At 48.7% G+C, this 26,429-nt stretch overlaps 2 protein-coding genes across 4 annotated transcripts; one reads left to right on the top strand and one right to left on the bottom strand.

Annotated features, from left to right (window-relative positions):
• Window positions 1–569: 569 nt before the first annotated feature.
• Window positions 570–16,470, bottom strand: wdr3 (WD repeat domain 3). Of its 2 annotated transcripts, none has more exons than XM_076994343.1 (27): window positions 16,375–16,470; window positions 15,803–16,003; window positions 15,485–15,694; window positions 15,252–15,370; window positions 14,950–15,028; window positions 14,703–14,798; window positions 14,489–14,602; window positions 14,247–14,348; window positions 14,061–14,158; window positions 13,870–13,971; window positions 13,519–13,749; window positions 13,321–13,414; window positions 13,137–13,238; window positions 12,706–12,791; window positions 12,482–12,620; window positions 12,339–12,395; window positions 12,160–12,260; window positions 11,792–11,903; window positions 11,197–11,331; window positions 10,979–11,029; window positions 10,834–10,899; window positions 10,639–10,731; window positions 2,014–2,064; window positions 1,684–1,727; window positions 1,299–1,427; window positions 1,065–1,158; window positions 570–972 (listed from the first exon to the last, which is right to left on the bottom strand). In XM_076994343.1, exons 2-27 carry the CDS (start codon window positions 15,974–15,976, stop codon window positions 817–819), a joined length of 2,835 nt encoding a protein of 944 aa, XP_076850458.1. In that variant the 5' UTR covers window positions 15,977–16,003; window positions 16,375–16,470; the 3' UTR covers window positions 570–816. The 2 variants fall into 2 exon arrangements, with proteins under 2 accessions (XP_076850458.1, XP_076850459.1); XM_076994344.1 differs by lacking the exon at window positions 16,375–16,470 and adding an exon at window positions 16,101–16,197.
• A 261-nt stretch (window positions 16,471–16,731) lies between these two features.
• gdap2 (ganglioside induced differentiation associated protein 2) lies at window positions 16,732–25,736 on the top strand. 2 transcript variants are annotated; one of them, XM_076994349.1, is made up of 9 exons: window positions 16,732–17,199; window positions 18,735–18,919; window positions 19,639–19,778; window positions 19,942–20,095; window positions 20,384–20,472; window positions 20,602–20,678; window positions 21,158–21,317; window positions 22,225–22,375; window positions 24,892–25,735. In XM_076994349.1, exons 1-9 carry the CDS (start codon window positions 17,032–17,034, stop codon window positions 25,226–25,228), a joined length of 1,461 nt encoding a protein of 486 aa, XP_076850464.1. In that variant the 5' UTR covers window positions 16,732–17,031; the 3' UTR covers window positions 25,229–25,735. The 2 variants fall into 2 exon arrangements, with proteins under 2 accessions (XP_076850464.1, XP_076850465.1); XM_076994350.1 differs by lacking the exon at window positions 16,732–17,199 and adding an exon at window positions 17,229–18,191 and having other exon boundaries at window positions 24,892–25,736.
• The last annotated feature ends 693 nt before the right edge of the window (window positions 25,737–26,429 follow it).

Genomic DNA, 26,429 nt, shown 5'->3' with positions numbered 1-26,429 from the left:
CCCACCATCCTTTACTGCCAGACAGCACCAGAGATGCACGACCTTGGACGCGGATGCCTTTATTTATTGCTGGAAGCAACCTTCAGCTTCTGACCTAACAGAAGCACTCGTGATTCTGTCTTAGCTCCTGTGATGCATAGTCGGCCATAAAGCGGTCCTGAACACGCGCTGCTCCCACCCCCGGCCCGTCCTCCAGGGAGGTCCCGCAACGATGCAGGATCTCAGGCTTTCCTCGGGACTGGTGTTAGGCCAGGGGAACCCTCCCCCCACTGCCAGCTCTGGCGACAGCTCTGACACGAACCCCCCAGGCCACCTCCCACTGCTCAACACCCCCCCCCCCCCCCTCAGTGCCACGGGGGCGGAAGAGCAGTGGAAGAGCCTGTAGATCAGCACCTGCAGGACCTGAAGGAGAAACATTCGCTCTCCGTACTAAATACGTCCATTCAAAGACACATTTAACATTTCTAACTGCTGGGGTCTAAAGGGGCACATAAACGATGGGTGCGTTTCCACCTCTGCATTATGGCTTAAACATATTTCAATATCGTATGTAAATAACAGACTTGGAATCAGAGTTAATCAGAAATTCTTTTAAAAAGAAAATTTCAAACAACTTTAAACAACCACTAGCATCCCCCCTCTCTCTCTCTCTCACACACACAAATTTGGTGAATATGTAGCTTCTTCAGATGCATGATGAGGGTGCAGAAGAAAATGGCTCATCTGTACCACTGTTTTCTGGACCAGTGTGGCCCGTTTCACTACTTCAGGTGGTGGTCAGTACTGGCTCTGGGCCATGTGGCCCGTTTCACTGGTTCAGGTGATGGTCAGTACAGCTCTCTCCCTCTTCCTCCTCTTCTTTGCTTTCCCCTTGAATGAATCCATGGCCTCAGCGAAGAACATCACGTCTTCTCTGCTCTCAATCTCCCGCTGCAGGAACTGAAGTCCCGCACTGTTGAAGCCCAGCAGGTCCTGAGGAGGTGGAGGAGGAGGAGTGGAATGATGAAGACTGCTGGTCCCTCACACCAAGCTGGCAGAGTCTGCTGCAGCCATGAGCTTCTTACCCTGATCTCCCGCACTTTAGCGATCGTGTTGGTCCTCAGGTCGTCAATGACCGACAGCAGCATCTGGTTGCTGGTGATCCTTCCAAAATGGATCCTTCAAAAGAAACGCAAACGATACATCTGAGAGAGAAGCATCTCCGGATCTGGAATCATCCTGCCCTGCTGCCATCGGAAACACCAGACAGACAAAAACAGCTGCGCAGCCGTCGGCGTGGGGGAGGAGCTCCTAAATACCTGAGCAGGAAGAAGAGGCAGCGACACACCAGCTCCACCTCCAGACCCTGCTGCACGAAGCTACTGAAGAGGGTGAGCAGGTCAGGGACGTAGGAGAAGGGTAGCACCAGCAGAGACACCTCCAGCTCACTGAGCACACACACACACACACACACACACACACACACACACACACACACACACACACACACACACGCCATGAACACGCTTTCAGCAGGACCAGGCCCAGTACCGGTCAACTCAGGCTGGAATCTTCACATGTATCTCCTCAAAGTCCAGCACAAACTACCACAGAAACACTCTACAACACAATTCTACAACAATAATGCATGTGTGGGTTTCTTCATCTGTGTGAAGGAGGAATTTTGTGTGTGTGTGTGTGTACCTGGAGCGGACCTTCCTGATGACATCCAGCACATAGCGGGAGGGCTGTGGGAGCGTCACATACATGACAAAGTGTTACTGTAGCCACAGCACAGGTGCAGTCTTGAACCCCAAAGTAACCTGGCACACCACACACACGCCCGCCCACCACACACACACCAGACACACACACACCCGCCACACACACGCCAGACAAGCACACAGCAGACACGCACACGGCCGCCACACACACCATTCACAGCAGGTCCTTCTGTTGAGGGTGGTGAGGCCAGAACAACCTCATTGATTTTCTACACCAGAAACACACAAACTTAAACTGGTTGTTGCTTACCGAGATACTTCCAAAGGCCACAAGGAGGGGGTTCATCTTCAGGGGCGGCAACTGCAAAACAAAAAACATGCAAGTAATCAAATGCAGTGTGTGTGTGTGTGTGTGTGTGTGTGTGTGTGTGTGTGTGTGTGTGTGAGTGTGTGTGTGTGTGTGTGTATTAAGAACCCTCCACACTTCCCTCTCTGTGTGTGTATATGGTATTGAATGAATGAAACTATATATATATTTATACTGTATACATTAGGGGTGTGATGAGACGTAACTCCGCGAGATTTCTCGTCGCATTAAAAATCTGTCTCATGAGATTTGTGATCCAGCAAGCAGCCAGAATGACGTCGGAAAATACAGCTATTACTATTGAAGATGCCCCCGTCACTTTCAAATCGTTTGTTTGGCAGCATTTTGGGAACCCGGAGGAAATGATAAATGGCAAGAGAGTGACTGATAAGACATGGGCCATTGTATGAAAATAATGCCGTACACCGTGACTAATACGAGCTGGATGCAGATACATTTACAGCAGCACCACAGCCCAGTACTCAAATCAACATATCTCACTTGAACAGAGGTAGCAGGGACAGAACGGCGCTTTGGCAAGTTGAGAAAGCAAAGGATATCGGGAGCAGTGGTGGGATGCTAATATTCTTAAAAATGAGCATGGCAGTGTAGTTGCAGCAAATTCAGTGACATACTTGGTCAGGCTCTGTTTGCACTCTGTATTGACAGAGAAGAACTTTTTGTTTTGCACATAAACACAGTGAGTCCCCTCTTAACAACGGTTCTGGTTAACGACGGATCAGAGTTACGACAGACTTTTTCGTGCGGTGCGCGGAGGAGCACTGGCAGCACAGTGGAGTGTTGTGTACGATAAGCCCATCTCGGCAACGCGATCGTTCTTTCTCACGCTGTACGCACGAGAACATTGTTAGTTTTTTCTATACTGTATTTACGATCAAAGCGTATCTACTGTAAATCTAGGGTCGCGCTTAACGACGAAAACTGCTTTACGACGGAATTTTCAGTCTCAAACACATTAAGCGGGGACATTGTGCTTGAAAAAAGGAGAAATATTTAATCTTAATTATCTTAATTTAACGAAATTTTATTTTAATTTCAATTTGTAGAGGAAGAAGGTTATTAAAAGTTCATGCTTACATAATGCATGTTAAAAGTTATAATAAAACATTTCAAAATGCATGTGTAACTCAGTTAAATAAAAGTCTGTTGTCCAGTCATATAATTTGAAATTTTAGTGTTCTTAAAATCTCGTCTCGTCTCGATCTCGTGAAACCAATATCGTGTCTCGTCACTAGGGTTGCAACGGTATGAGATTTTCACGGTATGATAACCGTCTCAGAAAATACCGCGGTATCACGGTTATCACGGTATCACAGTTAGTTTGTATATTATTAAAAGATACACTGACCCTTAAAGAAATTACAAGTTTTTTTGTTCAATTAACTATTTATTGTAGAAACCTGGAACTATTGTATACAAAATGTCTCCTTAAAAAATAAAAAAAAAGCTGTAAACATGTTTATATAAATACTGCAAAATTAGAGAAACCTAAATCATGGATTTCAGTACAATTATTTAAGTTTAAATTATTTAGTATCTGATAAACTCAGCCTGGGTCAGTGTCTGATCAACAACTGCTGTAAACGTCCGTTGTACTGCCAAGTTAGAATATAACCAGATACTGCAGAAAGAGAGGATTTATTTCTGACATGACCGTCACAATAGAGATTTCTATTTTAAGGCGTTCACACCGAGTCTGGTTTTAACATATGAAAAACAGACACGTTAGAATTTGAAAATGAACGCATGTAAATTAATGGCGTCTTTCACATCCAGTGAAAGCAAGGACCATAAAAAGCTAGAATTATACTTTCACTAGTGACCATAGCGCGCGACTCCGCACAGTTCTCTTGCATTACGTTAACAAATACGAGCCTCTTGTAATTCCAGGACGAAAAATGAGAGAACGTGAAGACGTTAAGATTGGGCGTTTTGAAAATAAACAACCATTAAATAATGTGATGAAAAAGCTAATCATTTCGAGTATATGTATAAATATTTAACTTAAGTGTTGGGAAATATTGAAACGGACCTTTAAAGTTACGTACAAGTGCTTTAATTCCACCTTATAAAGGTGTATGAACCCTGCAAACATGACTTTGTTCATTGCGCTGAGGCGCGGCGCGCATAGTGCACGACCTCGCGAATCGACAGCGCGCGAGACCCTCGCGCACGGGTGGAGCCAACGTCATTTTCGCCGCTGATTTTAGTTTAGCTTTTTTTTTTTTTAAACATTTGTTAAGTCTGATGCACTTTCTGTCATTTTCACCGCTGTGTGCTGAGTAGCTGAACCGGGTAGCTGAAAACTTTTAGTTTTTAGTTTAGTATTTTGAAAAAGATATAAAAGCTGAATAAAGCCAACCTACCATGTTTATTCATTTATCTGAGTGTTTTAGGTTTTTACTTTGAAGAGGAAAAAAGTCCTGAATGAGAACGGGTGCTCAGCGTTTAAGGTGCTCTAAGTAAAAATAAATAAATAAACCCGATTCGACTATTAGTCGACTAAAGGGAAAAGCTGACGAATCAGATTCGTCTATGAAAATCCTTAGTTGAATACACCCCTACAAATTAACTCTGAGAGCTTCATGGAACGGGTTTCCATGGTCGAGCAGCTGCATCCAAACCATACATCACCAAGTGCAATGCAAAGCGTCTCTAGAGCAGTGGAGGTACGTTCTCTGGAGTGATTAATTGCGCTTCTCCATCTGGCAATCTGATGGACAAGTCTGGGTTTGGTGGTTGCCAGAAGAATGGCACCTTTTTGACTGCATTGTGCTAAGTGTAAAGTTTGGTGGAGGGGGATTATGGTGTGAGGTTGTTTTTCAGGAGTTGGGATTGGCTTCAGCATACCAATTCCATGCTCCCAACTTTGTGGGAACAGTTTGGAGTTTGGAGGAGTTGACGCTGTTCTAGCTGCAAAGGGAGGACCAACGTCATATTGAACCCAATGAATAACGAATGGGATGTCACTTAAACTCATTTGTGAATCAAGGAAGGTGAGCGAATACTTTGGCGATATAGTGTATATATAGAACCCTCCACACCTCCCTCCCTGTGTGTGTGTGTGTATCACCCACCTCCCTCCCCGTGTGTGTGTGTGTATGACCTACCTCCCTCCCCGTGTGTGTGTGTATCACCTACCTCCCTCCCCGTATGTGTGTATATATATCACCTACCTCCCTCCCTGTGTGTGTGTGTGTGTGTATGTGTGTATATATATATCACCTACCTCCCTCCCCGTGTGTGTGTATATATATCACCTACCTCCCTCCCCGTGTGTGTGTGTATATATATATATAACCTACCTCCCTCCCCGTGTGTGTGTGTGTATATATATATCACCTACCTCCCTCCCTGTGTGTGTGTGTGTGTGTGTGTATCACCTACCTCCCTCCCCGTGTGTGTGTGTGTATATATATATATATATATAACCTACCTCCCTCCCCGTGTGTGTGTGTATCACCTCCCTCCCTCCACGTGTGTGTGTATATATATCACCCACCTCCCTCCCCGTGTGTGTGTGTGTATATATATCACCTACCTCCCTCCCCGTGTGTGTGTGTGTATATATATCACCTACCTCCCTCCCTGTGTGTGTGTATATATATCACCTACCTCCCTCCCCGTGTGTGTGTATATATATCACCTACCTCCCTCCCCGTGTGTGTGTGTATATATATCACCTACCTCCCTCCCCGTGTGTGTGTATATATATCACCTACCTCCCTCCCCGTGTGTGTGTATATATATATATCACCTACCTCCCTCCCTGTGTGTGTGTGTATATATATCACCTACCTCCCTCCCCGTGTGTGTGTATATATCACCTACCTCCCTCCCTGTGTGTGTGTGTGTATATATATCACCTACCTCCCTCCCCGTGTGTGTATATATATCACCTACCTCCCTCCCCGTGTGTGTGTATATATCACCTACCTCCCTCCCCATGTGTGTGTATATATCACCTACCTCCCTCCCTGTGTGTGTGTGTGTATATATATCACCTACCTCCCTCCCCGTGTGTGTATATATATCACCTACCTCCCTCCCCGTGTGTGTGTATATATCACCTACCTCCCTCCCCGTGTGTATATATCACCTACCTCCCTCCCCGTGTGTGTATATATCACCTACCTCCCTCCCTGTGTGTGTGTGTGTGTGTATATATCACCTACCTCCCTCCCCGTGTGTGTATATATATATCACCTACCTCCCTCCCCGTGTGTGTGTATATATATCACCTACCTCCCTCCCTGTGTGTGTGTGTGTGTATATATATCACCTACCTCCCTCCCCGTGTGTGTGTGTGTATATATATCACCTACCTCCCTCCCTGTGTGTGTGTATATATATCACCTACCTCCCTCCCCGTGTGTGTGTGTATATATCACCTACCTCCCTCCCCGTGTGTGTGTGTATATATATCACCTACCTCCCTCCCCGTGTGTGTGTATATATATCACCTACCTCCCTCCCCGTGTGTGTGTATATATATATCACCTACCTCCCTCCCTGTGTGTGTGTGTATATATCACCTACCTCCCTCCCTGTGTGTGTGTGTGTGTATATATATCACCTACCTCCCTCCCCGTGTGTGTATATATATCACCTACCTCCCTCCCCGTGTGTGTGTATATATCACCTACCTCCCTCCCCATGTGTGTGTATATATCACCTACCTCCCTCCCTGTGTGTGTGTGTGTATATATATCACCTACCTCCCTCCCCGTGTGTGTGTATATATCACCTACCTCCCTCCCCGTGTGTATATATCACCTACCTCCCTCCCCGTGTGTGTATATATCACCTACCTCCCTCCCTGTGTGTGTGTGTGTGTATATATCACCTACCTCCCTCCCCGTGTGTGTATATATATATCACCTACCTCCCTCCCCGTGTGTGTGTATATATATCACCTACCTCCCTCCCTGTGTGTGTGTATATATATCACCTACCTCCCTCCCTGTGTGTGTGTGTGTATATATATCACCTACCTCCCTCCCCGTGTGTGTATATATATATCACCTACCTCCCTCCCCGTGTGTGTGTATATATATATCACCTACCTCCCTCCCCGTGTGTGTGTATATATATATCACCTACCTCCCTCCCCGTGTGTGTGTATATATATCACCTACCTCCCTCCCCGTGTGTGTGTATATATATCACCTACCTCCCTCCCCGTGTGTGTGTATATATATCACCTACCTCCCTCCCCGTGTGTGTGTATATATATCACCTACCTCCCTCCCCGTGTGTGTGTATATATCACCTACCTCCCTCCCCGTGTGTGTGTATATATATCACCTACCTCCCTCCCCGTGTGTGTATATATATCACCTACCTCCCTCCCCGTGTGTGAGTGTATATATCACCTACCTCCCTCCCCGTGTGTGTATATATATATCACCTACCTCCCTCCCCGTGTGTGTGTATATATATATCACCTACCTCCCTCCCCGTGTGTGTGTATATATATATCACCTACCTCCCTCCCTGTGTGTGTGTATATATATCACCTACCTCCCTCCCCGTGTGTGTGTATATATATCACCTACCTCCCTCCCCGTGTGTGTGTATATATATCACCTACCTCCCTCCCCGTGTGTGTGTATATATATCACCTACCTCCCTCCCTGTGTGTGTGTATATATATCACCTACCTCCCTCCCTGTGTGTGTGTACAGTTGTGATCAAATTTATTCAACCCCCAATGCTGCGAAGGGTTTTATGGAATTCAGTGCACATTTGTAATTGTGTTCATAATGAAATCTTACAAGGACTTGTTAAAGAACTAAATGCAACTAAGATAGCATCAATTTTTTTTGTCATAAAGTATTAAATGGCCTTTTTGTGATTTCTTCATTGACACAATTATTCAACCCCTTTACGACTACCACTCCTAAGAACAGAGGTTCATTCCAGTGTTTTCCATCAGGTATTGAAAACATCTGTGGATGTCAACGAGCAGCAATCAAGCATGATAAGCACCAATTAGGCAGATTTAAAAGGACTGTGATACTCAGCTCCTTCTAGACATCTACTGGTGTGTTTCCAAGCATGGTGAAGGCAAGAGAATGGTCCCAGAAGACAAGAGAAGAGGTTATTGCTCTTCACAAGAATGGCAATGGATATAAAAAGATTGCGAAGTTGTTAAATATTCCAAGAGACACTATCGGAAGTATCATTCGCAAGTTCAAGTTAAAGGGCACAGTGGAAACGTTACCTGGTCATGGCAGAAAGAAGATCCTGACCGCGACTGCTGTGCGCTACCTGAAGCGTAATGTGGAGAAAAATCCCCGCGTGACTGCTAAGGAACTGAAAAAAGACCTGTCAGATGTGGGCACTGAAGTTTCAGCTCAGACAATAAGGCGCGCACTGCATAACGAAGACCTCCATGCCAGAACGCCCAGACGCACCCCCTTGCTGACTCCAAAGAACAAGAAAAGTCGACTGCAGTATGCCAAAAGTCATGTGGACAAGCCACAAAGGTTTTGGAACAGTGTACTGTGGTCAGATGAAACTAAATTAGAACTGTTTGGGACAATGGACCAGCGCTATGTTTGGAGAAGGAAGAACCAGGCTTATGAACAAAAGAACACCTTGCCTACTGTGAAGCATGGTGGGGGGTCAATTATGCTTTGGGGCTGTTTTGCTTCTAATGGTACAGGAAAGCTTCAACGTGTGCAGGGTACCATGAATTCCCTTCAGTACCAGGAGATCTTGGAGGAAAATGTGATGGAGTCAGTCACAAACCTGCGGCTTGGGAGACGTTGGACCTTCCAACAGGACAATGATCCGAAGCACACATCCAAGTCCACTAGAGCATGGTTGAACATGAAAGGCTGGAACATTGTAGAGTGGCCATCGCAATCACCAGACTTAAATCCAATTGAGAACCTCTGGTGGGACCTAAAGAAGGCAGTTGCAGTGCGCAAGCCTAAGAATGTGACTGAACTGGAGGCTTTTGCCCATGAAGAATGGGCTAAGATACCCATAGGTTGCTGCAAGACACTTGTGTCAAGCTATGCTTCACGCTTGAAAGCTGTCATAACTGGAAAAGGATGTTGTACTAAGTACTAAAAAATAATGTCACTAGGGGGTTGAATAAAACTGATAATGATGTGAGCACAGTAAAGACATTTGTGGTTATTCCATTATAAATATTATGTTATGTTTGTCTAATTTATAAGTGCCTCTTTGATATAATTGTAAATAAGATGACTGAAATGATCAAAATCAATGTCAAACTGGCCAAAACACTTTATTTCAGTGGGGGTTGAATAAATTTGATCACAACTGTATATATATCACCTACCTCCCTCCCCGTGTGTGTGTATATATATCACCTACCTCCCTCCCCGTGTGTGTGTGTATATATCACCTACCTCCCTCCCTGTGTGTGTGTGTATATATATATATCACCTACCTCCCTCCCTGTGTGTGTGTATATATATCACATACCTCCCTCCCCGTGTGTGTGTATATATATCACCTACCTCCCTCCCTGTGTGTGTGTATATATATCACCTACCTCCCTCCCTGTGTGTGTGTATATATATATATCACCTACCTCCCTCCCTGTGTGTGTGTGTATATATATCACCTACCTCCCTCCCTGTGTGTGTGTATATATATCACCTACCTCCCTCCCCGTGTGTGTGTGTATATATATATCACCTACCTCCCTCCCTGTGTGTGTGTATATATATCACCTACCTCCCTCCCTGTGTGTGTGTATATATCACCTACCTCCCTCCCCGTGTGTGTGTGTATATATATATATATATATATATATATATATATCACCTACCTCCCTCCCCGTGTGTGTGTATATATATATCACCTACCTCCCTCCCTGTGTGTGTATATATATCACCTACCTCCCTCCCTGTGTGTGTGTGTATATATATATATCACCTACCTCCCTCCCTGTGTGTGTGTATATATATATATATATCACCTACCTCCCTCCCTGTGTGTGTGTATATATATCACCTACCTCCCTCCCTGTGTGTGTGTATATATATCACCTACCTCCCTCCCTGTGTGTGTGTATATATATCACCTACCTCCCTGCCTGTGTGTGTGTGTATATATATCACCTACCTCCCTCCCCGTGTGTGTATATATATATATCACCTACCTCCCTCCCTGTGTGTGTGTATATATATATCACCTACCTCCCTCCCTGTGTGTGTGTATATATATCACCTACCTCCCTCCCTGTGTGTGTGTATATATATCACCTACCTCCCTCCCCGTGTGTGTGTGTATATATATCACCTACCTCCCTCCTCGTGTGTGTGTGTATATATATCACCTACCTCCCTCCATGTGTGTGTATATATATCACCTACCTCCCTCCATGTGTGTGTGTATATATCACCTACCTCCCTCCCCATGTGTGTGTGTGTGTATATATATCACCTACCTCCCTCCCCATGTGTGTGTGTGTGTATATATATCACCTACCTCCCTCCCCGTGTGTGTGTGTATATATATCACCTACCTCCCTCCCCGTGTGTGTGTATATATATCACCTACCTCCCTCCCTGCTTCTTCACAGGCTGCCTTGTGCTCCTGTAATTTCTTGGTCTCCTCTCTGTAGAGTTCTATGGCTTCCATTATACGCTCCGCCTAGAGAGAGAGAGAGCGAGAGAGAGAGAGAGAGAGAGAGAAGGGGATGTGTCACACATTCTGTATCCTGGGCTCGGTGTCGGCTGTCTGATGGGCACTCACAGCCTTCACGGTCTCCACAGTCTTCCTCCCTGCAGGCTCCACCTCTCCACCAGCTTCTCCAGGCACCTGTGAGCCACACAGAGGCGCGTTAGTCACACTCACACGACCGCAGCAGGAGTGACGTGTGAGAGAGGCTGACACCCACCACTGGCTCATCACCCTTGGCCAAAGATTCCTCAAATTCTGCTTCTCTTTCCTGGAAAAAAAAGTTCGAGATCAACCAAGTACAACAAGTGAAATGACCAGTTCTGCTCACACACACACACACAGCTTTCAATCACGGGGGAACAGGGTACCAGCCAGTGTTCTGATAATGGAGTCTGCCAGTACAGCAGCACCCCCTGCTGGTGGCACGACACTCACCATCTCCTTCTCCTCCTCCAAGATGATTGGCTCCCTGGTCCGCTCCCACAGCCTGAGGGTCTTATCATGGGAGGAGGAGACGATGTGGTCACCACTGGGGCTGACTGCAAAGCACCAAACTTCACCATGGTGACCCTGAGAGAGAAAGGTCAACGGTTGGCCTGGGAATGTAATAATTGCGCCAGACAGATGTTTGCTGACATACTTGTATTGATTCGGTCTTGAGTAAAAACAGACTGGCGTAATGCAGTCGGCCTGCTGCTTATTACTGTTCCTGTTGCAAATTTAGCCCCAAAGTCAATAACAGCCCTTTGACCCTTGGCGACATAAGGGCATGAGAACGAAGGACTCAATGTCTCAAGGGTCTGGGTTAGGGTTTAGGGTTAGTGAATGTCACCTCAAGGGTCTGGGTTAAGGTTTGTGAATGTCACCTCAAGGGTCTGGGTTAGGGTTTAGGGTTAGTGAATGTCACCTCAAGGGTCTGGGTTAGAGTTTAGGGTAGGTAAATGTCACCTCAAGGGTCTGGGTTAGAGTTTAGGGTAGGTGAATGTCACTTCAAGGGTCTGGGTTAGGGTTTAGGGTTAGTGAATGTCACCTCAAGGGTCTGGATATGCACAAACTTGTCAGCATCCCACTGTTTGATCTTTCGGTCCTTCCCTGCTGTGAAGAACAGATGAGTTTTCGGGACAAACTGAAGAAACATCACACTGGAAAGGGAGTTGTGGAGAGAGAGGGAGAGAGAGAGATACAGAGAGAGAGAAAAAACATCAGATGATGCAGAATAACCATCTGGGGTGACCTCACCGTATTGACTATTTCACCAACACCAGAGATCCATTAACAACAGACGGAACTGCTGACTAACAGCAGACATGTGAGAGGGAACCAGCACCCAGCGGTTTGGTCATGTTCACTGTGCTGGATGTCCGGTAGAACAGAACAGTGACCCGCCGGGTCGGCTACCTGTCGTCGTGCGCAAACATGGAGCGGTGACAGTCGCCGAAGTCCAGCCCCCACACCTTGACGTTCCTGTCCGCAGAGCCTGTGGCGATCAGTGTACTGTCCTAAAGCACAAACCACACGTGAGCACGTGGGGGGGGGGGGGGTGTTCTAGACGCTCACATCACACGTGCAGTACTCACGTGAGAGATGTCCAGACACAGCACTGGCAACTTGTGTCCATACAGAGACAGGAAAAACTAGAGAGAGGAACAGGAGTGAAAGACGTTCACAGACAGGGTTACAGTTGGTGAGTGTGCGGCTGTGTGGGGTGAGGTGTGTGTACCTTCAACGTGTCCGTGTAGAATATCTTCACGGTGCAGTCGAGCAGAGACACGGCCATCAGACGCTGGTCAGGACTATAACGCACACACAGCACATCCTCGTCCAGCTGCAGTGTGCGAGTGTGTTTGACCGTCAGCCGTCTGCATCAACACACACACACACAGCTGTCAGTCTCAGGCAGCAGAATGGATCAGAACAGAGAGAGTGGGAACGGGCAGGTCGTACTTGTTCGGACCCGATTCATTATCCTTTATGAGCTCAAAGTCCCAGAATTTCACAGTCTTGTCAGCTCCTCCAGTTACAATGCCCCTCTGAACACACACACACACACACACACACACACACACACACACACACACACACACACACACACACACACACACACACACACACACATGCAAACAGATGCAGAGACAAACAAAAAAAAGAATTACTTTTAAACATGTTTAATTAGTCGTTTGAACTTCCTCTCATTTTAATTGTTGCTGTGCGTGTTTTACTGTACAACTAAGAATCTAATCCAATTCTCATTTTAAAAGGTGAAAAACAAAGACCCTGATAGGTGTGTGTGAACAGAAAACCCCAGCAGCTACAGGCCGGCTGTGGGCGTGGGTATTGAGGGAGTGACAGTTGCACACTGTGACCCATGCGAGTACCTGATCGGGCGAGAGGCAGACGGACCACAGCGCCCCCTGGTGGGCAGCCACGCTCTCCAGCAGGCTGCCAGACGCCAGCTCAAAGATCTGGATGTTGCCGCTCTGTAAGACAGACGGAGAGTTGCGCGTCAACCCAATAAAGAACACGTCTGCTCCCTCAGTGGGCGGACCAAGAGGGCACTACCTTGGTTCCTATGATGATCTGTCTGTCTCCAGGAACGAACATGGAACAGAGGGCGTACTCGCATTCCATGGTGCGTACCACCTGCAGCGTGGCCCTGCAACACAAACGGACCAGGTCAGGAAACTCACTCACAGATGACACGCCACACACACACACACACACACACACACACACACACACACACACACACACACACACCTGTTCCACACTTTGACCGTCTCTGCTGAGGCAGAGAGAAGCGCGATGTTGTCCGAGCTGAAGGCCAGGGTTCGGACATCGGTGCGGTGGCCGGCCAGCGTCAGCCGAGACGTCTTGGTGGCTGCAGGGTTCTCCTCCTTGGTCTTCAGAGCGAACACCTCCACTGTGTTGTTCTGCAACAACAGGGCCAACTTCAGCTCTCCACTGGGAGAGAGGAGGAAATCCAGCGACCTGAAACACACACAGCGTCAACACACAGCGCCAACACACAGCACCAACACCAGCCCACAGTCACGGGTGTGTCGGCCACCACTGTTGTACAGGACACCGTGTGTCTCCCTGCACACTGACCTGATCTTGGAGGAGGCTTTTATACTGGCCACTTTCTGGACCTCATCTCTCAGCGTCCTCTTCACGACCGGCTCTGCTGCCTCTCCAGCACCCCCCTCAGCTCTGGAGCACACATGCGCGCGCACACACACACACACGTTAGGACGCGCACATGCTCCGTGTGCCACTGTTTGGTTTCCATGCCAACGTACCTGGCCTTCTTTCTGGCTTTTTTCAACTTTCGCTCCATTTTCTTCTGGACTTCCTCTTCTGGAATAACGGCAAAGATCTCCAGGGTGGACTCCAGACCCTGCAGAGCACAACCAGGTCCATGGAGCATTCTCTGAAGACATCTAGCGGTACATATTTATTCGGTTTTAAAGCAGATTTTTACATACGTGACAGGCTATGAAGTTTGCTCTGGCATCGGTGGTCAGGGACACAACCCGGTCTCGGGCTTCTCTCAGAACAGAACCGGCTTTCTTACAGCTGAGGATCCTCTGGAGTGAGAGAGGGAGGGAGGGAGGGAGGGAGGAGGGAGGGAGGGATGTGTGGGCGATCCAAGCTCACAGGACTAGACCGACAATACAAGATGACATGTGGACAGACGGGTCAGGTTTGTGATGACACAGGTTCTTACCTCCTCTATCTTTTCGCTAGAGCCTTCGTCATTATTCTCTTCATCATCATCATCGTCATCATCATCATCAAGACTCTTCCCCTTCTTCTCCCGTGGCTCCCCGACTTCTCTGTCCTGAAACGACCCGTGTTATAGTCAGAGCGGTTCCGTCACGACCCAAACCACCGTCGCGGTGGAGCGGTCAGCGAGCTCCTGTGGTCCGAGGTCTCTCTACCTCCTCCAGGTAGTCGATGTCCCACACTCGCAGCTCGCTGTCGGCTGAGCCCGTGAGGAGCCTGCTGTCCTGGTTCAGCAGCACCATCCCCCACACCTAGACGAGACACAGACAGAAGCGCAGCCGTGCGTTCAGCCACAGCGCCACAGTCCGCAGGACCTACAGGGCACTTCACACAACTACGAAATGAAGTATTATGGGATGCTACATTTGACTTGGTAAGCAGGCGGGGAGAGAAGCTGCTCACCTCACTCCGATGCCCCACCATGGTCTTAAAGCAGCGCTGAGTATCCAGGTCCCACCACTTCACAAAGCTGTCCTTCGAGCTGCCGGATAGAGGGTGACACACACACAAACACACACACATTGTGGCTCCAACCTTCAAGCTCATGTCAAAATAAATGTATTTATTTCTTCACATATCAGAGTACGAGGTTTGCAACAATTCATACAACGGTGATGTTCAAAACTTACAGAAGGGCAACATGTGTGAGATGCATGATGCAGTTTTAATCTGTGTTATCACAAAATGTGAAACACGCGACTGACCTCGTGACCAGCAGATTCTTGGTCTTTAAGAACAGAGCTTGTGTGATGGAGTCCTTATGGCTTTTGAGCCTGTACAAGCCACACTCGTTTATCACATCCCACACGATCACGTCTGTGTCCTACACAAAGAGGGCATGTGTTGCTGTGCCTGTTAATTCTCAGACCAGAGCGGTCACGTTTTTGAACCGATGACATAAAAGAAAACAAAATTAAGGCGTAGCTGCGAGTCTCACCCTGGAGCCAGTGACTAGCCGTGCGCCCAGGCTGTCGTAACGAATGACGGTCACGGCAGACTTGTGCCCGTTAAAGGACACGTTGCTTTCACCACTCAGAAGGCTGAAGATGCGCACGCTGCCGTCCTCATAACCGACGGCAAGGTGGACGCCATCGGGAGAGGCACTTAAATACGTGACTGCGTGCTTCTTACCCTCAAGGATCAGCACCTAGGAGGACATCAAACCAGTTTCCATCACCACCCAGTCAGAGACACAACACATTCTTATTGTATGGCTACCTAGGACATTAAATGACAGGAGCTTTATGATGATTACCTTCTCGGCTTTGCGCACGTCCCATATGAAGACGTGTTCACAGGCCCCTACAGCCACATAGCGGCCCCTCTCACCCCCCCTCAGGGTGACAAACACCATGTTGGACCTGTGGCTCCCGATCACGCCGAACACAGCGCTGGTCCCGTAGCGGAGGTACTGCCTCGTCAAGCCCATGGCCGGTACTGGGATGTTTCTCTTCGCCTGTGGACATCAAATGAGACGCAGTGTTACTAAATGACATCTCTCCTGTTACAGCACGTATCAAACATGTAAGACCATTAAATTAGTTCAGCCGTACATTTACAAACACGGTCTTTTGAGTAAGTAGCTGATTGGTTTGTCGCAACACTTGTACAGTGTCTAACTAGTAACAGTAGTTACAGTGTTGGTACAGTTCAACATTAACGTGATCAATGAGCCTGTAGCTGGATAGCCACAATAGTGCATCAGTAGCATAGCCCACATGTGGCATATCGATATAAGCGAAATAATCTAGCACGCCTGGGAACTAGTGGCCACTTAGTAGTGCTAATAGTGCACGACGATATCAATTCTGTTAATAACTCACTCACCCGCCTTCAGATTTAAGAATTATTTAAATGTTTTTACAAGAAGAAACTGCCGGATCACTTGTGTTCAGCTAGAGCCATGTGTAGTATTGAATAAAGGCCGTAATAATCGATTGTCCAGCATGATCAGAAAGTTTCTTAACAGTTGACTCGTAATATCCATAACTATTTTGTAAACAAATATATAAACTTCCCAAATATGATATATATAACTTTCAATATATTCGCTTCCATTATGAAGTTATTTATATTGGATAATACTGTTGGGCGTTGAGATCATTTATGCGATTTCGATTACTTTAGTCTTAAAACGTCATGTAGTGTTTGTCCTGAGCGTGAACCAACTCGTTCTTCCCCACACTTTGATGTGTACTATGAGGTTTGATTAAACACCTACTGTTTGTTTTTGATTACATGAAGTTTACTGGGAGCTATCGAGTCGAGAAACATATATAAACACTACACCAATTAAATTCACATCGACTTTGCGTTTCGAGAAGCAAGCGAGACATTTTGACGGTCCCTTAAAAGTAGACTCCCGGAAGTGATCGTGTGTTCTCTCGTAAATCAGCTGATCACGCGAGCTACAATAACCTGGAATAATATCAAGGAGACTGCAAACTGTAACCATAACACGCTCAACTATTGATCTCGCGTTTGATGAATCACATGTTGCAATGTCATGAAAAGCAGAAGATAGAAAAGCCACATCCATTTGGACGTTATAGTCGCGTTTGTTCCGTGTTTGCAACCAGTAAACTAAGGCAGCCAGCGTGTCTGTCGTGTGTTAGTAGGTTGTGCTTGGCTGCTGCATCAGGGGTAGTAGTGGTAAGTACTGCTCATCGTTTACCGTTAACGAGACGTTAGCAGTCCTAACCTGTTCACTTTTCACTTTAATGTATTACTAGAGCTCACTTCTGGATCACATGTTTGGGTTTGTGCCCTTTGGATCTACGTCAGAGATACGAGGCATTACTAACTTTCTCAAATATCTCCTTCATCTCCTTCATGCATCAGCAAGGCTGATCGAGGACCTGTCGGTGCTTGTCATGCATTTGGGCAAAACATTTTTCTGGACAGCTTATTTCAGAGTGAATCAAACATGTCAGTGTTTTAGATTTTTTAGATTTAGATTTTAGATTTAGGTTTCGTCGACGTGTTCCATATATAATGCGTTAATACTTACTAGCTCCATATGGGACCAAATTAAACTAAGTTTAATTATTACTGTCCTCGAACTCTACATTTGGCATGTGGTTTGGAGAAAGGATGCAGTGGCCCAGTGAGAGCCCGAAGGAAGCTCGTGCTGCCCAGTTCTGTCCTGCATTCGAACGTTCTGGGCTTTGCAGTGAGCTCGTGCATGCAGTCGCGAGTTCTGGTTCTTATCCCAGACATGCTTAACACAATAACTGGGAAACATCTCCATCTGATCTTTAGGAGCAGATCGTTAGGCGCTTTAGGTTCGTCTTACGCTGATGTGATTGCCCTTTTTCACTACACACATTTCAAATGCGTTTTATTTTGAGTCATTCCAGACAATGCTCCTCAAAATGTAGTTTTGTTTTTATTTTGAGTCATTCCAGACAATGCTCCTCAAAATGTAGTTTTGTAGAGCCAGTAAAAGAGTCATCTGTATTTTTCTTCGTAAAATCTAATTTATGGACACGGAGACATTCGTTCCCTACTCTCCCGGGTCAGACGCACGCCCTGCTGGGCTCCTCCGTGCAGGTTTGCCGTGTGTCCACGTCTGTCCCGTGCAGAAGTGTTGGGACATGCGGATCTCATTTCTCAACTGACGTTGTGGTTCATCACAGACACATGTGAGTCTGTCACGCAGTGTGTTTGCACAACCCGAGTGTTTGCTCTACTCTGTTCTTTTCACTGTACCATATTACTCAGATCACCAAAGAAATCTCAAGGAGATATTTATTACATTTACGTAGAGCACTGACTTGTCCAGAATAACAAAATAGCTTTATACTCTCTGAAATACAGATCCTTAAGTGTCAACAGAGATGACTGATAGTCTAAAGTCCTGACTGGGGGGGGGGACTTAACAAGTAAAATGAGTTTTTATTAATACATAAGTGCGTATTTAAGAATGTACACCTACATTTAAGTATTAAGTGAGTTTTGCTGAAAAAAATGGAAAGCTGTATGAAACAGGATCTAGACCTTTGTTGAAATTTTGCCTCGGAGCAATGTCACCAAACTTGTTTTATAACATGGTTGTGCTGAACACTGGTCATTGTTAGCATAGTCACGTCACATCTCCTATGTGCTACTACACTGTGTGTGTGTGTGTGTGTGTGTGTGTGTGTGTGTGTGTGTGTGTGTGTGTGTGTGTTCTCACTGTCCTGCAGACTAACAGTATGGACCCCCTGGGAGCACGCTCTCAGTTTGTGGAAGTCCAGAACCTTCCCACGTGGGATCAGTATGAGGAAGAGGAAGGAGTGCTTTCTCCGAGAGAGGAGGTCGACACACTCATCAACTCCCTCATCTCCCCTTTCCCCTTCAGAGAGGAGATTAACAGGAAGATAATTCTCTTGTGAGTCCTCACGGCCTTCATGGTGTCTAGAGTGTAGAGTCTAGACCCAGCAGTCTGCAGGCTGCAGGCTGTTCACTCCAGCAGTCTGGACCTCCACACCAGCACTCCAGCCCCCCAAACATAAATCCTCTTTGTTGCACAGCCACATGATAGCATGCGGTTTCTCAGACTGCTCCTTCAGTATAAGGGCAAACATTTTGTCCTGCCTCTGATTGTCCTGCCTCTGGTCTGGGTTGTTGTTGTTTTTTTCTTTGTAGCTTCCAGGATGGCTTTTTATTCCACAGTTGTACAGTAGATAGTAGATTAACCATTATGAAATAAAGTCCGTGTACCACACTGTTCACAGCTGGTTTATACAGGGACGTACATTTCTACTGATGGTGAGCAGGAGGGAGGCAGCCTGGGGTTGGACATGTTCTCTGTTTGGTTGATGAAACCTCAGGAGCCACATTATTGTTTTCCACATCAGCCCTGTTTGCTCCTGAGGGCCGACGCTGTAAACACTGAGACGCGTCCTGATCACTTTCAGTTGGATCATCTTCCTTTACACATGGACTTACTGTCTCTGCCAAGATGTCCGTTTCATAACTTTGAAAGTGACCAGGGCTGTTCCTCTGGGTTGTGCCCGTGCTGAATGTTGTGAGCGTGTCCGTTTACTCCTGTGCTCTTTCACTCTACTCTGATGCTGCTGATATGTTCTGCTTTCTCTGCCATCACAGCACGGGGGATGTGGCACTCCTGAACTGCACCGCTATCGTCAACACGAGCAACGAGACACTAACGGACAAGAACCCCATCTCCGACAGCATCCACACGCACGCCGGGCCGGAGCTCAGGGAGGAACTCCTCAAACTGAAAGGTAGGGGGCGCCATAGAGACACGAAAGAGGAGACCGGCACTTTGCTAACTGTGTAAACAATCCTCTCGCAGCAAATAACCACTTTGGGTCAATAGTGGTTCTGTGTGGGAATGTTGACGCTTCCGGTTGTGAAGAATGTCGTGGCTGTTTTTGTGTCTGTCAGGCTGTCGCACCGGCGAGGCCAAACTGACCGAAGGGTTTCGTCTGGCCGCACGGTTCATCATTCATACGGTGGGCCCCAAGTACAAGCCCAAGTACCGCACGGCGGCGGAGAGCTCGCTGTTCAGCTGCTACAGGAACGTCCTGCAGCTCGCCAAGTAGGTTCTGCTGTTTCATCACGGGTATCGGTCCAGCATCTCTCAAAGAGACGTTTTGAACCTGCCACAGAGTGAACATAGGCATCACGCAGCTCCAGTGGTGCCTATCGGCCTGCCGGGCTGCCACGCAGTGATCAAGTTAAGCCCCATTAGCCCAAAGTCTGACTTGATTAAAGGAGCTGAGAACCGTCCAAGTCTATTAGAGTAACGCCTCCTCCGGGCGGAGACACAGACGGAGCAACGGAAGGAGGTGGAATCCATGGTAACTGCCATGTGTGTGTTTCTTAGGGAACATGCCATGGTGTCTGTGGGCGTGTGTGTGATCAGCACTGCTAAGAGAGGATACCCCCTCGAAGACGCCGCACACATAGCCCTGAGTGAGTGGCCTTCACTAAACAACTATCACAGCATGTCTAGTAGAACGATCAACCTGTACGAGAGCGTAACTAACCGAAGTGCTGGATCTTTGGCCGTAATGTAACGCGTGAACCTGTCGTGCTTGTCAGGAACCGTGCGCAGGTTTCTGGAGAACCATGGCGAGAGTTTGGAGGCGGTGGTGTTCGCCGTGTCTGACGTCGAGGAGGTCTGTCACGTTTTCCCATCAGCCTGTGATCAAACGCTGTTGCTAATTCCCCAGAGCTTCATCTCACGCCAGCCCTCTGTGTCTGTTCTGTGCTGTTTACCTCGCTCTGCCCTGGGTTGTGTTTTGTAAATGAAGCAGAGCAGAGTTGTTTTGTTTAGACTGCGGGTCATTTGTGAAGCTGACATCAGACGTATACCGTCTGACACTTGGCCCCTAGTCTGATTGCTGATTGAGCGGTTTTCCTGAGCACATGCAACACTCTAAAGATCTGAATCAATGCGTTCCATTTAAACATGAGGCCTTGATGCAACATGAAAGTAATCCGACTTCTTAAGATGGCGTTCTCTGATTGCTTCATTGATTTTGTAAGCATGGCTTCACAACCCCTGTGAGTTTCACAGATGAGATTACATTTATGTGTGTGTGTGTGTGTGTGTGTGTGTGTGTGTGTGTGTGTGTGTGTGTGTGTGTGTGTTCAGGCCGTGTACAGGAGGCTGCTCCCCCTCTACTACCCCCGCTCGAAGACTGAGGAGTTCTCCAGCCTGCCGCTTCTCCCTGCAGACATCGGGAACCCGGAGGGAGAGCCCGTGGTGCCGGAGAGGCAGATCCGAATAACCGAGAAGCCCGGCAACCTGGCGGGTGAGTCCAGCCTGGCCGGCCCACGCCCTCTGCTGGCCGCCCCTCCGAACTGCACTCGGGCCGGCTGTCCTTTAACACCATCACAGGTTCATGTTCCACGTGTTGGGCTTGGAGGACTTGGACAAACGATTGTCGTCGCAGTTTAATCCCGAGACGACCCTGTTTACGTAGTCCGAGTGACGTTGCATCGCGGTGGAAGAGACAGCGGCTCAAATGAACTCCAGCTGCAGTCTCGTACGAGCGCATGCACACGTGCGCCGGTCCAGAGAGGGAGCCGCGTGTCCTCCATCGCCACGGCTACGTGGCGGTCGCTGCCCCTCCCCTCCATCACCAGCCAATCACAACAAGCTCAACGTCAGCCCACGGCAACGTAAACACAGGCCCTCCGCCCCACGGCTCTGCGGGACCGGGCGTCCCGGGCCTCAGAAGGGGATGAGAAGGACCAATTATAAAGAAAACAATCTGTTGATTTCTTCGTTAATATGATCAAAGTACTTTGACGTAATTCTGAGGGACCCGTGTCCCCCAGTCCCCCGTGTCCCTGCAGCAGTGTCCTGTCCAAGCAGCTTCACTGAGGACACGTATGTCTTGTGCCTTGTTGTAACAGCCGCAGTTTGACAGCAGGAGAGGCGTGAACTGTAGCGATGGCTCTGATGTTGCCCACTGAGCGTGCTCAGACGCAGCTGTGGACTCCAGTGCAGTGGTCCAGTTCGTCACGCGGGCCTGGCCCTCCTGCGTGAGACCAGCGTCATTTCCCAGAACTGGCTGGCTCCACTGTACACAGGCCAGGCCGGAGTGGTCTGGGCTCACGCCGGGCCGGTGCTGGGCTGAGCTGGGCTGGGCCCTGCCCGACGCCTCATTGGCTGATGCTCTTATCTTACCTGTGTGTGTGTGTGTGTGTGTTCAGACGACTGTGAGGACGGTTCTCTGGAGCTGGATCTGGGCCCGGTGGGCAGTCACGCGTTTGCCCGTATGGAGGCTGACGTAGACAAACAGAGGAAGCAGGTCCTGCAGGGGCAGCTGTCAGACGCAGCACAGCACAAACAGCACCAGAGGAAGTGAGCAGCTCACGCCACACACTCCCCCGCCACACACCACACACTCCCCCGCCACACGCCACACACTCCCCCGCCACACGCCACACACTCCCCCGCCACACGCCACACACTCCCCCGCCACACGCCACACTCCACACTCCCCCGCCATCACGCCACACACTCCCCCCGCCTCACGCCTACACACTCCCCCCGCCACACGCCACACACTCCCCCGCCTCACACACCACTCCCCCCCGCCACCACACTACCACCCCCCGCCACACGCCACACTCCCCCACGCCACAACTCGCCACACTCCACACTCCCCCCGCCTACAACGCCACACACACCCGCCACACGCCACACACTCCCCCGCCACACACTCCCCCGCCACACACTCCCCCGCCACACACTCCCCCGCCACACACTCCCCCGCCACACGCCACACTCCCCCGCCACACACTCCCCCGCCACACGCCACACTCCCCCGCCACACGCCACACTCCCCCGCCACACGCCACACACTCCCCCGCCACACACTCCCCCGTCACACGCCACACATTCACGCCACACACTCCCCCGCCACACCCCACACACTCCCCCGCCTCACGCCACACACTCCCCCGCCACACGCCACACACTCCCCCGCCTCACGCCACACACTCCCCCGCCACACGCCACACACTCCCCCGCCACACACTCCCCCGCCACACACTCCCCCGCCACACACTCCCCCGCCACACACTCCCCCGCCACACACTCCCCCGCCTCACGCCACACACTCCCCCGCCTCACACTCCCCCGCCACACACTCCCCCGCCACACACTCCCCCGCCACACGCCACACTCCCCCGCCACACACTCCCCCGCCACACACTCCCCCGCCACACACTCCCCCGCCACACGCCACACTCCCCCGCCACACACTCCCCCGCCACACACTCCCCCGCCTCACGCCACACACTCCCCCGCCTCACACTCCCCCGCCTCACACCACACACTCCCCCGCCTCACGCCACACTTAGTAACTTAGTAACTTGCTTGGCGGCGAACGTAAATTTTTACCGGGCGGGGTGTAAAATGGACTAAATTCAGTATTATATCGCGATCGATCGATCGCCAGTGGTTGGCGCCAGATCGAACTAGTAACTCATTGAATCATAGATGTGGATCAGAGGTAAATAGATTTTTTTCCGGCGTGAGATATCGGAAGTGTGGCGTGTAAGCGTGTGAAGACAGTCAAATGCGTGTGTCTCAATGCGTGAGAGTTGGCAACCCTGTAAGTGGGCGGAGTTGAACAGAAAGACTGTCTTATTTATTTATTTAAAAAACATGTAAGCCTATTTCAAGAAAAAGTTTACAAATGCCAGTGTCATTTTTGATGTTCCGGTTAAAATACATGTCAATAAAGTGAGTATTGGCAGAACTGGTAGTCATTTTCATGTTATAGGGGCGGGGGATCAGCCTCTGCTGAAAGTAACTAAAAGTAATCTAACTTAGTTACTTTTAAAAGCAAGTAGTCAGTAACTTAACTGAGTTACTTTTTAAAGAAGTAGTCAGTAGTCGGATTACTGTTTCAAAGTAACTATGGCAACACTGCACGCCACACACTTCCCCGCCTTACGCCACACACTCTCATGCCACACACTCCCCCGCCTCACGCCACACACTCCCCCGCCTCACGCCACACACTCACACATCACACACTCTCACGTCACACACACTCACGCCACACACTCCCCCCGCCTCACGCCACACACTCCCACGCCTCACACACACTCACGCCACACACTCCCCCGCCTCACACCGCACACTCTCACGCCTCACACCCCCTGCCTCCCCGCTTCACACTCTCCGCCTCACACTCTCCCACCTCACGCCACACACTCCCCCGCCTCACACCGCACACTCACGCCTCACACCCCCTGCCTCCCCCGCTTCACACTCCCCGCCTCACACTCTCCCACCTCACGCCACACACTTCCCCGCCTCACACGTCTGTATAACATGTCTGTTTCTAGCTATAATGTCTCTCTGTCTGTCTCTAGCTATAATGTCTCTCTGTCTGTTTCTAGCTATAATGTCTCTCTGTCTGTTTCTAGCTATAATGTTTCTCTGTCTGTCTCTAGCTATAATGTCTCTCTGTCTGTTTCTAGCTATAATGTCTCTCTGTCTGTTTCTAGCTATAATGTTTCTCTGTCTGTCTCTAGCTATAATGTCTCTCTGTCTGTCTCTAGCTATAATGTCTCTCTGTCTGTCTCTAGCTATAATGTCTCTCTGTCTGTCTCTAGCTGTAATGTCTCTCTGTCTGTCTCTAGCTGTAATGTCTCTCTGTCTGTCTCTAGCTGTAATGTCTCTCTGTCTGTCTCTAGCTGTAATGTCTCTCTGTCTGTCTCTAGCTGTAATGTCTCTCTGTCTGTCTCTAGCTGTAATGTGTCTGTCTCTAGCTGTAATGTGTCTGTCTCTAGCTGTAATGTGTCTGTCTCTAGCTGTAATGTGTCTGTCTCTAGCTATAATGCCTCTCTGTCTGTCTCTAGCTATAATCGCTGGCTGTTCCGAGCTCGTGCGGAGGACTTGTCTGACATAGCTGCACTGAAGGCCCTGTACCAGACTGGTAGGTTCAACCCCTACACACGCATCATGGATCATCTGTGTGTGTGTGTGTGTGTGTGTGTGTGTGTGCGTGCGTGCGCATCTTGGATCATCTCTACTCTGTGTGTGTGTGTGTGTGTGTGTGTGTGTGTGTGTGTGTGTGTGTATCTTGGGTCATCTCTACTGTGTGTTTATGTGTATCTTGGGTCATCTCTACTGTGTGTGTGTGTGTGTGTGTGTGTGTGTGTGTGTGTGTGTGTGTGTGTGTGTGTGTGTGAGTGAGTGTATCTTGGAAAATCTCTACTGTGTGTGTGTGTGTGTGTGTATCTTGGATCATCTCTACTCTGTGTGTGTGTGTGTGTGTGTGTGTGTGTGTGTGTGTGTGTGTGTGTGTGTGTGTGTGTGTATCTTGGATCATCACTACTGTGTGTGTGTGTGTGTGTGTGTGTATCTTGGATCATCACTACTGTGTGTGTGTGTGTGTGTGTGTGTGTGTGTGTATCTTGGATCATCACTACTGTGTGTGTGTGTGTGTGTGTGTGTGTGTGTGTGTGTGTGTGTGTGTGTGTGTGTATCTTGGATCATCACTACTGTGTGTGTGTGTGTGTGTGTGTGTGTGTGTGTGTGTATCTTGGATCATCACTACTGTGTGTGTGTGTGTGTGTGTGTGTGTGTGTATCTTGGATCATCACTACTGTGTGTGTGTGTGTGTGTGTGTGTGTGTGTGTATCTTGGATCATCACTACTGTGTGTGTGTGTGTGTGTGTGTGTGTGTGTGTGTGTGTGTGTGTGTGTGTGTGTGTGTGTGTGTGTGTGTGTATCTTGGATCATCACTACTGTGTGTGTGTGTGTGTGTGTGTGTGTGTGTGTGTGTGTGTGTGTGTGTGTGTGTGTGTGTATCTTGGATCATCACTACTGTGTGTGTGTGTGTGTGTGTGTGTGTGTGTGTGTGTGTGTGTGTGTGTGTGTGTATCTTGGATCATCACTACTGTGTGTGTGTGTGTGTTGGTCAGGAAGCCGTAGTTCCAGATCATTAAGCGTGACATCAGGGGTTCTGTAATCTGTAATCTGTAATCTGCTTCTTTCGTTTCACGATTTCGGGATCAAAAAATAGCCACCAAAAATAACAGTTGCCAAGGTGACGTTTGAGTTTCCTTATTCTGTGGGCCCGTAGTCTCGGAGCCGCTGTAGGAAACGTTCCTGCTGACACACACCTGGGCTGATGTTTGTATGCTGGCTGTTCAAACCCATCACACACACATCAGTCCCATCCTGCACCAGCCAGATCAGCACCAGCAGTGAGTGGAGCCACATTGCAGGCCTCCGACTGGCGGCCTCAGGAGTTTGACTTGTGCGCTTTGGCCAACAGGGGGCAGCCTGCCTCACGTGCTAGTCTTACAGACACAGTGGACACGTGAACTGCTTGTAAATAATGGATGGATGAATTCAACACAACTGTTGGTTTGCAGTCCTGCCTAGAAGC

The sequence above is a fragment of the Brachyhypopomus gauderio genome, unplaced genomic scaffold (genome assembly GCF_052324685.1).
Source record: "Brachyhypopomus gauderio isolate BG-103 unplaced genomic scaffold, BGAUD_0.2 sc139, whole genome shotgun sequence".
Taxonomy (NCBI): Eukaryota; Metazoa; Chordata; class Actinopteri; order Gymnotiformes; family Hypopomidae; genus Brachyhypopomus; species Brachyhypopomus gauderio.
Note: the sequence above shows the minus strand (reverse complement) of the source record. Positions and strands in the feature narration are given on the sequence as shown.

Coding starts and splice junctions, on each gene's coding strand:
- gdap2 (XM_076994349.1), top strand. CDS start 17,032: ATGAATCACATGTTGCAATGTCATGAAAAGCAGAAGATAGAAAAGCCA. Junction 17,200..18,734: donor CTGCATCAGGGGTAGTAGTG/GTAAGTACTGCT, acceptor ACTGTCCTGCAG/ACTAACAGTATGGACCCCCT. Junction 20,679..21,157: donor CCGTGTCTGACGTCGAGGAG/GTCTGTCACGTT, acceptor GTGTGTGTTCAG/GCCGTGTACAGGAGGCTGCT.
- wdr3 (XM_076994343.1), bottom strand. CDS start 15,976: ATGGGCTTGACGAGGCAGTACCTCCGCTACGGGACCAGCGCTGTGTTC. Junction 14,603..14,702: donor ACATCGACTACCTGGAGGAG/GTAGAGAGACCT, acceptor GGGTCGTTTCAG/GACAGAGAAGTCGGGGAGCC. Junction 13,750..13,869: donor AAAGCCTCCTCCAAGATCAG/GTCAGTGTGCAG, acceptor TGTGTGTTTCAG/GTCGCTGGATTTCCTCCTCT.